The sequence below is a fragment of the Dendropsophus ebraccatus genome, chromosome 3, assembly GCF_027789765.1.
Source record: "Dendropsophus ebraccatus isolate aDenEbr1 chromosome 3, aDenEbr1.pat, whole genome shotgun sequence".
Classification (NCBI taxonomy): Eukaryota; Metazoa; Chordata; class Amphibia; order Anura; family Hylidae; genus Dendropsophus; species Dendropsophus ebraccatus.
The window spans coordinates 12635635-12648828 of NC_091456.1; the positions used below are offsets into that span (position 1 = coordinate 12635635).

The 13194-nt window shown below is 44.3% G+C and overlaps 1 protein-coding gene and 1 long non-coding RNA gene across 3 annotated transcripts in view; one reads left to right on the top strand and one right to left on the bottom strand.

Moving 5' to 3' along the window:
• The window catches only part of SCARB1 (scavenger receptor class B member 1), a 65144-nt gene extending 53432 nt beyond the window's left edge, over positions 1-11712 (bottom strand). For both annotated transcript variants that reach the window (XM_069960960.1, XM_069960958.1), the window contains exon 1: positions 11509-11712. In XM_069960960.1, the coding sequence (XP_069817061.1) occupies positions 11509-11622 (114 nt within the window). In that variant the 5' untranslated portion in view covers positions 11623-11712. The remainder of the gene's footprint in view (positions 1-11508) is intronic.
• The window catches only part of LOC138785245 (uncharacterized), a 71978-nt gene continuing 70226 nt past the window's right edge, over positions 11443-13194 (top strand). The window contains exon 1 of the long non-coding RNA XR_011362089.1: positions 11443-11741. This is a non-coding gene — a long non-coding RNA (uncharacterized lncRNA). The remainder of the gene's footprint in view (positions 11742-13194) is intronic.

The window sequence follows — 13194 nt, forward strand, 5'->3', positions numbered from 1 at the left end:
CGTTACATAGTTTTGTAATTTACTTTAAAAAAAAAACAAAAAAAAAAAAAAAACACACACACACACACACACACACACCTATCAGCTGTTGTATGTCCTGCAGGAAGTGGTGTATGCTTTCCAGTCTAACATCGTGCTGCCACCTCTGTCCATGTCAGTAACTGTCCAGAGCAGCAGCAAATCCCCATAGAAAACCTCTCCTGCTCTGGACAGTTCCTGACATGGACAGAGGTGGCAGCAGAGAGCACTGTGTTAAAACTGGAAAGAATACACCACTTCCTGCAGGACATACAGCAGCTGATAAGTACTGGATGATTTTAAAAAAAATATATATATACAAATCGGTATAACTTAATGACACCAGTTGATTTGAAACAAACATTTTGCAAACATTTTGCCCAGAGTACCCCTTTTAACAAGGTTTGATAAGTCATGTTATCCTGCCCAGACTGTAACCACGTAGTATAAGCTATTGGTTCAGTCAAGCTGTGGATGTTTAGCCTCTAAATCACAATAGACCCTTATATAAAACAACCTGGAATATCTTGTCCATCTTTTCTAGGGTTAGCACTGCGTAATATACAAATTACTGCACAGAAAGTTTTTTCTTACACTTCAAATACCTAATTAGTAACAGGATTCACAGAAGATTTCACCGCCGCTATACCGAAAGATAAGAAACTTACATAACCCTTGACAGAAAAAAAACATTCTGCCAATCTGAAAATCCACTGAAAACATTCAATGCTCCCAGGGCTGTTTACCTGCTTATTAATATTTGTCCAATCTTAATTTAAAATATTTACATAATAAATAGAATTTTAACCCTTTAAGGACATGGCCCATTTTCGTTTTTACGTTTTCGGTTTTTCCTCCTTGTGCATGAAAGGTCATAGCACTTGCATTTTTCCACCTAGAAACCCACATGAGCCCTTATTTTTTGCGTCACTAATTGTACTTTGCAATTACAGGCTGAATTTTTGCATAAAGTACACTGCGAAACCAGAAAAAAATTCAAAGTGTGGTGAAATTGAAAAAAAAAAACGCATTTCTTTTATTTGGGGGAAATGTGTTTTTACGCCATTCGCCCTGGGGTAAAACTGACTTGTTATGCATGTTCCTCAAGTTGTTACGATTAAAACGATATATAACATGTATAACTTATATTGTATCTGATGGCCTGTAAAAAATTCAAACCGTTGTTAACCAATATACGTTCCTTAAAATCGCTCCATTCCCAGGCTTATAGCGCTTTTATCCTTTGGTCTATGGGGCTGTGCGAGGTGTCATTTTTTGCGCCATGATGTGATCTTTCTATCGGTACCTTGATTGCCCATATACGTCTTTTTGATCGCTTTTTATTACATTTTTTCTGGATTTGATGCGACCAAAAATGCGCAATTTTGCACTTTGGGATTTTTTTGCGCTGACGCCGTTTACCGTACGAGATCAGAAATGTGATTAATTAATAGTTCGGGGGATTACGCACGCGGCGATACCAAACATGTTTATTTATTTATTTGTTTACTTTTATTTAAAACCTGGGAAAAGGGGGGTGATTCAGACTTTTATTAGGGGAGGGGGCTTTTTACTATAAACAACACTTTTTTTTTTTTTTTACACATATACTAGAAGCCCCCCTGGGGGACTTCTAGTATATACACTTGGATCACTCATTGAGATCTCTGCAGCATAGATATGCTGCAGAGATCCATGAGATCGGCACTCGTTTGCTTTCGGCTGCTGCAGCCGAAAACGAACGAGTGCCGAGCCGAGGACGGCGCCATCTTGGACGCGTCCCCGGCCGGCATCAGTAACGGAGATCGCTCCTCCGGGACAAGGTCCCGGAGGAGCGATCTCCCCCACTAGACACCAGGGAAACGTTGCCTCCGGTAATCGGAGGCAGCTGTCAACTTTGACAGCTGCCTCCGATTAGCTAATTAGCGGGCACGGCGATCAGACCGTGCCCGCTAATAGCGGCGGTCCCGGGCTACACGCGGCACCCGGGATCGCGGCACTTCAAAGCGGGGCCGCCGCGCGGCCCCGCTTTGAAGTGCAAGTGAGGACATAGGACGTACCGGTACGTCCTATGTCCTTAAGAGGTTAAAGGGTTACTCAGCACAAATCAATGGCTGATCCAATGTTTACTGCCATCAATAGATCAGCATGGAACAGACTCCCAGGACCTCGGCTGTCTGAAGAGACCGTAGCACTCATGCAATTGCGAGAGACTAACCAATGTTTAAAGGGATTATCCAGCGCTACAAAAACATGGCCGCTTTCTTCCAGATACAGCACCACTCCTGTCTCCAGTTCAGGTGTGGTTTGCAATTAAGCTCCATTCACTTTATTGGAACTTAGGGCCTGTGCACACTATGGAATCTGCTCCAAAATTCCGTGTGGAACAGCGGCCCGTATAATTGGTGTTGAATCCTGCCTGCTATGTTTTTTCAATGGGAGGCCTTTTGCGCCTCCGCTCAAAGAATTGACATGTTAATTGTTTGAGCGGACAGCGGAGGCACGTGAGGCCTTCCATTGAAAAACATAGGAGGCAGGATTCGGCGCAGACTCCACAGGCGGGTGTTCCGCACGGAATTTCTGTGCCAATTCTGAAGTGTGAACAGGACCCAAGTTGCAGAACCCCACCCAAACTTGAGACAAAAGTGGTGCTGTCTCTAGAAGAAAGTGGCAATGTTTTTGTAGAGCTAGATAACCCCTTTAAAGGCCCTATTACACAAAGCAATATCAGATATATTCAGGCAATTATCAGCCGTTACGGACGATAATTGCTTGGTGTAATAGCTACTGTTAAAAGGCAACGATCTGCCAACATGCAAAATGATTTTTGAATGATAAGGACGATGTGCTGGCCGGCCGTGTAAAGATTGTCCGTGATGCCCCTCCTGCAGATTCCCGTGGCCAACTCGCTCGCTGTCAGTGCATATAATAGCGCTGGCAGCGAGTAGGGAACAGGGAGCAAGCAAGCACTGATCTGACAGGTGGGCGGTTGCTCCTCACCATCGCTTAATTCGGCTGCAAGTCTATTTGGACATTCAAACATCGTGTACCTGTCTGACTTCAAGATTGTGCAGTGTTGTCGCATTTCTTTGAAAAGGACAATGCTACAATCCCAACTTGCAAGCTACTTATCTTCTAGGAGAGATAACCCAACTCTTCCTATGGAGATCACAGGAGCACTCAGCAGTGCCAAACATTCCTGTGTATGGGGAGGACTGAGGCAAGAGGGAAGAGATGACTGACAACAATCGTTCAGCTGTCAGGTATTGAAGGTTGATTGCCACCTTATTATGAGCCTATCAATTGGTTAGTCTCCCCCCCCCCTGCCACCTTATTATGAGCCTATCAATTGGTTAGTCTCCCCCCCCCCACTGCCACCTTATTATGAGCCTATCAATTGGTTAGTCTCCCCCCCCCTCCCCCCCCAAAAAAAATAATAAAATAAATCAAAAACACAGGATATATACTTACCACCCCTCCAGTGACTATCGCCAATCGAATTTCCTGCCGGCCACTTCCCCGCCATCTTTAACTGTATTACTCATTTCAGAGTGTAGTGAAAAGGTCAGGTTTCCAGAACATGACATTTTAGGAGCAATAAATACAACCCCTTGTGTTACAACATGTAGTTCATAATGGGACATCACATGGCCACATCAGTCAGTCACATTGATGGGTGATGACTGGCAACCAAGGAACATACTGATCAGCTAATTGCTCAGCACAGGCTACATCAGGCCTGATCGAGGACTGGAGGATTCAGTCCCTTACTCACTTAAGGCCCTATTACACTAAACTATTACCGGCCATATTTGGCCAATAATTGTCTGGTGTCATGGTGCGTTTACACAGAAAGATTATCTGCCAAAGATTTGAAGCCAAAACCAGGAACAGACTATAAACAGAGATCAGGTCATAAAGGAAAGCCTGAGATTTCTCTTTTTTTCAAATCCACTCCTGGCTTTGGCTTCAAATCTTTGGCAGATAATCTGTCAGATAATCTTTCTGTGTAAACGCACCATAATAGAAGACAATGATCAGCCGTCATAAACGATGTCGGCTGATCGTTGCCGTTGTTTAACATGTTGAAATTCAAACGACCAGGATAGCCGGAGTTCCCCCTTTAATTGACTGAATATAGTCAGCTAGTGACATGGTTGTCCCATTTTTCAGTGGGTCCACCACATTATAAAAATAAATATCTTTTGACAGGTTGCCAGTGTTTAAATCAACTTGACATATCCTTAGGCAAGTGAAGCCATGAGCCATGCTCAGCACTACTAGTGGCAAAATACATTCCTTGTGTAACCACCCTATATGAATCAAACCCAGCTTAGCATTTCTAAACCTCGGCTCTTTTAGGTCCTTAAACTATAAAGAAGAAACTTAACGCTGCCAAACACTATGCAGAATCAGAGTTTCTTACAGAACACCAGTATCTATGGAATTGTCCGCAGTAGAGGATGATGTCAAGTAATAAGATGGTCTTTATATGTAGAAGGGGAGAGACAACGTTACAGGAAGTTGGACCCCCTAGCGGGGTGGGTCCCACTATGCCTAGGGCCAGTAACGGTCAGATGTTCAGAAATTGAGGGGGGGGGGAAGGAATCTTGCTGTTTAAGCAGGTACAGAAACAGCTAGAGAATTTTTGCTTCCAGCATGACATTCTTCAATTATCATCACTTGCAGTTTACATTGACTATTAGAAAATCATCCCTGGCTTATTGTGGAGTGATAAAATATTTTGCAGGTTCTGACTAGCTTTTACTGCTTCAACCACACTAGAAATATAAGCAAAAAAAAAAAATAAAATAATATATATCTCTATATCAAAAACCTGCAAGAGGTGACCCCTTAAGCTCTGTGCTGCTGAGTCTTAGGGACATGTGGGCACTATCCTACCTGTTGGATCAGCAGAATTCTGCAGTCACCTGGTCGAAAATTGATTGGTAATAAGTGATAAGTGAACTTGCCGAAGGCTCGGGTTTTGTAACCGGTGCAGACTGGACTAGACAGCCACAAAACAATTCATGGTTTTTCCCAGTCAGAAAAGTTTATATGCACATTAAGTAGCATAGCCCTTAAAGGGGTATTCTGGGTGGGAGCCTTTTTTAATATATGCCCGAGGACAGGTAGTTTGAAAATAATCAAGTGCACTTACCTCCCTGGCTCCCACTGCGCCGCTGTTATCTTACCAATCTGTCCCACTGCTCAGCCACATCCAGGTCCTCAGGTAATTAATCTGCAGGGCCACCGAGCCAATCAGCAACTGATGTGGGACACCACTGCAGCGATTGATTGGTTGGACGGACCTGCAACTTCACAGCCTCAGAAGCGGCCGAACAGCAGGACAATCAGTATGTGCCATGGAGGTAAGTAAGTGCCCTTTAATAATTTCAAATGCCCTATCCCTGGGCATAAAAAAAAAAAAAAAAAAAAAAAAAAAGAGGCTCCCGCCCAGAGTGCCCTTTTGTGTACTTTACATATCTTAACATAAGAAAAAAAAGTATACAGAATTCAAATATTACATTGTTAATATATATTCGTCCTACTTTCAAAAAAAACAAGGTCAGAAGCATCTAGGTCAGTCTTATTTGGTACATAGACTGGTCAACAGACAGAAGTGTCCCATAGGTTGTGGACCTTAGTCTCTATAACATAGGAGGCGGTATAAAGTGCAGGCCATGGGAAGGATGCACACGCTGGATAGTGTCATCAGATCTTTTGCAAAGTTTGCCGTTGGCAAAATCAAAGAAGGAGATAGGACAAGTGCGTTCTTGTAGGCTGACTACAGAAAGCTTTCTAAGGATCTGCCCAAATTCTTAACCCTAGCTCTTTTTAAGAGGCCCTGTCATTTTTCTCTATAGTTTATCAATTCATCCACAAGCCCTCTATATACTGTTACAGCAGAAAGAAGGGAGAGGGAAAAAGGAACTTTCCTAATAGAGGAGGATCAGATCTTTTATTAGAGCAGGAGAGAGCATCTCCCATGTGTGATGTGTAAGGCCTTATTCATACAAGATATTATGTTTTACACTACTACCACCACCACACCCCAATGACTAAAACATCTAAAATATCTCACAAGTGATTCCATCTTCTAGCAGGTGTTTATGGTGTCTGACTCAGTAAGTGGCTGAGGTTTCATACTAAGCCTAGTCAGCTCATCCACTGCAGGCGCTACATACAACCATGCCAGAAGGCTTCTTTTTACCACGTTTACTGATGCTTACAGCAAAGTATTAGGCTGACATTTTCCCAAGAGCTTGCGATGTCTCATTACAAGGTGTGAATCTTATTACACCAAGAGGAACCTGTTTCTTGTTCATTATGTAAAAAGCTCAGTGACGCTGCATCTCCCCACACTATGGTGTGATCACCCAAGGGTGTGTGTTGGACTTGTATACATTACAACATCACACGACAAGCATAGGATGCAAAGCCACCCACATTAACATAATACTGCATCCCACATTGCCTGGTTGGCTTTGTTTGTATAGTCAATACTGTCATATCTAGATCTGATCGAGAATGTTTACCTCCATTCCCTTTTGCCCATCCCTTAACTTCTGGGGCTCTGGACAGTTCCTGACATGGACAGAGGGACAGAGGTGGCAGCAGAGAGCACTGTGTCAGACTGGAAAGAATACACCACTTCCTGCAGGACTTACAGCAGCTGTGATTCTTCTAAAACTGAATAACCCCTTAAGTAGATTTTCCCATCTTATAAGGTGATTATATATCACTAGTATTGACCCTCACTTGATTGGTAGAGGTCCCAAAGATAGGAGAATATAGGGGATGCAGCGCAGGTGTAGCACTGTGTTCCCTGTGGTGTTCTCCCCTGAGAAGTTGAATGGAGCCAAGATGCACAGCCTGGGGCCACTGTACAGAGGAGACACAGTGAAGAGGATACAACCTAGACGGGTGCTGTGCCCAGCTTCATTCTCAGTCAGTGGGGACCCTGAGGTTAGACACCCACCAATAAAATGAGAGAGTATCCTAGTGATCGGCCATTGCTTTGAAAATAGTCACTAAAGGGGTGAGGGTGATCTTCCCATCTCCTACTCCTAGACAGCACATAACCCAGTGTGTTACTAGGGCAGGATGATCGTATGAAAAAGTTATCACCCAATGTCACATCTCATATGTCAATGAACGTGCCTAGAAGTGCTGCCATACAGATTCTTCTTTTATGGGTAGACTAAAATAACAGAGAATGCTGGGATATCAGACAGTGCCAGGAAAGATGGCACGTACATAGAGCGGACTGCCGTATCTAGGGCCGGGAGGCAGAAACATGACCGGGAAAGCCATCTTTAGTCTACTAGGTTACATAGGATAAGTGTTATGCAGGCTGAAGTGCTCCAAGAGCCGACATCAGAACTACATGATTGCTATTTAGTTTCTCTAATGATGCATTTACACGGAGCGATAATTCGCCCAATCGAACGACTAACAATTTCGAAGTAACTATGATTTTTAACGATCAGCATTTAGACGGAACGATATATCGTTTGGAAAATTCGTTATTGCGATCATTTTAAGATTGCTTAAGCCTTTCTCACACAGAGTAAATCGGTAAGAGACACAAAGTGATCTGTGAATTTGTAGCAAACGACCAACGACGATTTGAGAACATGTTGAAAGATCAAAATGAACGATTTCTTGCTCGTCGCTCTATCGTTCGCTGTGTTTACACGAGCCGATTAGCGCTCACATGCCATCGTTATCGTAAAAATTCGAACGATAATCGTTCTGTGTAAACGCTGCGTGTATGCAATTCTGCCGGCCCCTTAACCCCTTTAGCTTCTGCCCGCCTCCCGCTCTGTATACATACCTCTCCTCGCTGCAGGGGGTCCCGGCGTACTGCTCTCCCGCCAGGCCAATCAGTGTGTTGCCCTGCCGCAGCCACTGATTGGCCAGGCGGGAGAGCAGTACGCCGGGACCCCGTGCAGCGAGGAGAGGTATGTATACAGAGCGGGAGGAAGCTGAAGGGGTTCAGACCGCTGCGTGTATGTAGTGAAAGTGATCTGCCAGGACCTAGACGACTTGCAGCGTAGTTTATGCTGCGAGTCGCTAGGTGAGAAGGCACACTAAATCGTTTCCAGTTAGTTAAAGAAGCACTCAAGTTTTTTTTTTTTTTTTTGTTTTTTAATTTGTCACCCAGCTGCACGATGGCACATAGGCTGGGTTCACACTACGTTTTTGCAATCTGGTTTTTTCATCCTTTTTTTGCAAAAACAGATGCATGTGTGCGCATCCATTTTTCCATTGAATTCCAAAAAAAAAAAAAAAGGATCAAAACGGACACTTTTTTTTAACGTACACAAAATCATCATTTGTATCTTTTTTTATATAATGGAATTCAATGGAAAAAACAGATGCCCACACATGCATCTGTTTTTTTTCCCATCTGTGTGAACCCAGCCTTAGTCCCGTTCCTGTGGCACTGTTGAAATCCTGCACGCGTTCACGTCACCACTCTCCTGACTCCTCTACTGTCTCCATGTCCATTAAAGGATGGAAGTCACGTATTCTATTTGGGAGAATGTGACTTCTGTCTCCATATCGACTGAAGGCCGAAAGAGGGGGTCAGAAGAGCGGTGACTTAACATGCGCAGGATTTGAACAGCCTCACAGGACCGGAACAAAGCCACGCCGCTGGACACGATCATCGCTAAAGGGGTATATATGCGCCAGCACGGAGAAATACATGTAAATTGTTAAGAGATGAAAGACAATAGCAACAGAATAGGAGCAGCGGCAGCAGACCGCCACTAACTTCTATGGGCTGCCTGGACGATCTAAAGATTTTCCAGGGAGCCCCCCCTTACCCGCTCGCTGTCAGTGCATGTAATAGCGCCGGCAGCGAGCGGGAAACTAGGAGCAAGCGAGCGCTGACCTGACAGGTTGGGGTTCGCTTGCTTCCTTTGACTAGGTAAACAACTGATCTAGGGGCACATATTAAGGCTATGATCACACACTGTAAGAGACCAGCTGTTCCGTGACCCGGCTGGGTAACGAAACGGCCGGTCTCTAAAAAGATCCCGGACGGTACTGCAGTACTGGCTAGATGATCTTTAGTGCTGCAGAGTTCTGATGCGCACTCGCATTAGAACTCCCCACTGCACACTATGGAGCAAGCATCAGGAGCCGCTAGCTCCATAGTGTGCACTTTTTTTGCATGTCAGTTTCCTAAGGCTCCGCGAGAGATTCCATAGACGGCAAGGTAACGTATATTTTTGTTATAATCACGGCCGTTGTTGCAATCGGCAACAACGGACGTACTTTTATGAAAATATACGTTGTGAGAACATGGCCTAAAGGGGTATTCTGAAAATATAATTTTGTTTTATGGAAGCCTCAGCAGTATTAGTCTCTGCAAACAAAAAAAAAAAAAAAAAAAAAAAAAAAAAACATTGATAGCCACGCAGATCCTGCTTGTCACCTGCTATACTTGCTGGGGCAAAAATTACTACTACGAAGAAAAAAAACAAAAAAAAAAACAAAAAAAACACACTTCTCTCCCAGCAGAGACCAGTTGTACAACGTCAAGGTTTACACTGACCAGATCCCCATTTTTGGCACCAAATATATAGTTCGTACACACAAAGCTCTTGTGTGAACCACGCCATGGAGTGGGTTCACACTTTGTTTGCAATGTCCCCCCCCCCCCCCACCCCTCCTCCAACTACACAGACTGCCATTCTCACAAGCTGTTTGGTTACAGTCCCTCGTAGGATTAGGCTTAACCACATGACAAGTCATGCACTGTACTGCAATGCACTTTTGCCCCCCCCCCCCTCCATTGCAGGAAAAATATTGCACATTGTAGATTACGCTTTGATGATACAGCTTGGTAGCAAGCACGGAGGTTGGAAGAAATTTCTGCAACCAATCTGCTGCGTGTGAATAGACTCACAGGGTGCAAATTCTGCAAGTGCAACACTGCTGCGGATTCACCTCCTGATCACACAACATACTGTACAGGGGTGTCTAAGGCGCCTATGACTATTACTGTAAGGGTATGTTCACACTGAGGAATAGGGGAGGAAAAGTTTTGTTTGAAATTTCCTCTTTTGTGGAATAGCCACAGAATTTGAGCAAAAAATTGAAAGCTCCACTGACTTCTATGATATTTCTCTAGAGGAATCCACATGTCAGCAAATGCACGTAAATTTCCCTGTGTGGACAGCAGAGCGGAAATCCTATTGAACACAATGGGACATTGCTCTGTACATATTTTACTACTGGAATTTTAAGCAGAATACGTGTAACGTTAAGTGTGGATTCAGCTTGAAATTCCTCAGTGTGCAAATAACCTAAGCCAGAGGTAGGGAACCTAAAATTACAACTCCCATCATGCTTTAGCTGTCCAGGCATGTTGGGAGTTGTAGTTTTGCAACAGCCGAAGGTTCCCTACCCCTGGCCTACGCCTAGAACATGGCATATGCTGGGGATCATCCAGACATAGACTACGTTCACACAATGATACTTTACAATATTTTGACTGTGAATATCGGCCGATGTGTAACACACTGTGGCGGCCGTCATTGCACCGACGGCTGCTGGCACATTTTCAAGTTTGTTCGCCATGGCCGCCTTTTTACGCCATTATGGATGTGCCAATTTTAAAGTCCCATTAAATATAGTGGAAAAAAAAATAAAAACTTATAATATATATTATATCACTGTTCAAACAATATAAAAAAGCGCCCGCTAGTAGATCAATTCCAGGCAGGAATTGATGACACAAACGTTAATTTGACGGCCATTATTTTAGACATCGTGTGAACCAAAGACTTCGACTTCCGTAGACTTTGATGGAAATCATCGAATGAAATCAACGGCCCTTATTTTTAAACTAAAACAGCAGCCGTTATTATACAGCGTGTGAACATGGCCGTACACACACCGCAAACATGATATCTATCTATCGATTATACTATGTATTACTAATCCCGAGCGTCCCTTTCCACCATCACCTCACAATCCCTCCGACATGGCGGAGCTACAGAAGAGTCGCGGGCTGGAATATAGCCGCCGCCATGGACTTTGCGTTTCCATAGTCATCGCTAAGGTGTAATAAAGTCAGGGCGACATTTATCTGATGGCGAGCGGAGGAGAGATTATAGGGACGGACGGCGATAAGCACCAGATGTACTGTGAGTAAGAGGATCACAATGGAGGAGCAATGTACACACTTCTCTAAGTCCAAAGTCAGGGCAGACAAACCATAGAGCATATTTATATATATATATATATATATATATATATATATATATATATTATATATTCCCAGCCTGTGGGTCACGTGAGGGTAAGCGGTTTCTGAGGAGGCAGCAGCCGCGGACATTTCCCTCACTCTGAGGAGACGTGTCGCGCGGGATGCCGGGGTGGTCTCTCCACAAGTTGTGTCCCCCCCACGTGACCCGCCTCACACGCTCCCACAGACCGAGTATACGTGTGCCCCCCCCCCCCTCATACCTTCTCCACTTGTTGCTTCATGATAACGGGGACCACAAATACCAGAACTGCCCCAAACGCCACCATCAGCAGGCCGAGCACCCCGAGGATGATAGACTTCTTACTGCCGCCCATGGTGAGGAGCCGCAGTGTGTGTACAGAGGGACGGAGGAGCGGAGGCGGTAGCGGCTGCCCGGGATGAGTTGCTCCAGCACGGCAGACATCCTCCCGGGCCGTTTTATTCGGAGGGGCAGGTAAGGGCCCGCCCTGTGTCCGCTTACCCAAACTCACCCCATTCTCCAGCCTGTCATCGTGTCAGGAGGAGTCCGCCCGGGGGGAGGGGCCGTAGCCGCCTGTGTTATGGAACAGCCAGCTGCCAAAACGTGCGCCAGGCTCCTGTGTACACTGCGCAGCCGGGAGCGTGCGTTACATAAGACGCTGCCGACGCGTACACAATAACGCGTACATAACGTCACCGTGTCTGTATAGAGTCTACAGTAACTTCATCAAGTGTCTATCTAGGGTACAAACACACACACACACACACACACCGTATACGCAGCAGATACGCGGCAGATTTGATGCTGTGTTCAGATATTTGGATCTAATCTGCTGCGTATCGCAGCAGTAAATACGCTGCGTATACGGTGTGTGTGTGTGTTTGTACCCCCTATAGGTATATGTCTCTCTATATATTATATATATGTATGATTAGCGTATGATATATTATAGATAGTACTGTAGACAGATGTGTGAGCTCTACATAACGCTACATAGCTCCACTACTACTATTTACTAAGTAAACACTCAGCCATTCGCTACTGAGAGGATACAAGGAGGCGCCTGTGCTGCTCCACTTTTCCCATGTAACCTTATTACTGTCACTAGAACAGCGCCACCTAGTGTCTGCTCTGGGAACAGCGGCACCATCTGCTTCAGGGACTAAGCTGTGTGATATCACCAGGGATCAGGACTGTATTTGCCTCTGGGCACCCAAACACGTAAAGCAAATGTACCGCAGAACCTATCAGTACCTCAGGTCCGGTCAGGGTGCTGACAGATTTCCTTTAACCCTTTAAAAACCGGGATAATTTTAATTTTTGCCTTTTTTTTTTCCTCCTTGTGTATATAAGGCCATAGCAGTTGCATTTTTACACCTACAGACCCACATGAGCCCTTATTTTTTGCGTCACTAATTGTACTTTGCAATGACAGGCTGAATTTGTGCATAAAATATGCTGCGAAACAAGAAAAAAATTATATGCGCAATGAAGTTGAAGAAAAAAACACAATTATTTTTCTTTGGGGGGGCTTCCTTTTTACCCCTATGGAAAAACTGACATGTTATATATGTTCCTCAAGTTGGTACGATTAAAACGATATGTAACATGTATAACTTTTATATTAATTGATGGCTCGTTAAAAAAATAAAACCTTTTACAGAAAATAATTCCCATGCTTATAACGCTTTTATCCTTTGGTCTATGGGGCTGTGTGAGGGGTCATTTTTTGCGCCATGATGTGTTCTTTCTATCGGTACCTTGATTGCTCATATGCGACTTTTTGATCACTTTTTCTTACAATTTTCTGGATTTAATGCGACCAAAAATGCACAAATTTGCACTTTGGAATTTTTTGTCGCTTATGCCGTTTACCGTGCGAGATCAGGAATGAAATAAAATAGTAGTTTGGGCGATTAAGCACGCG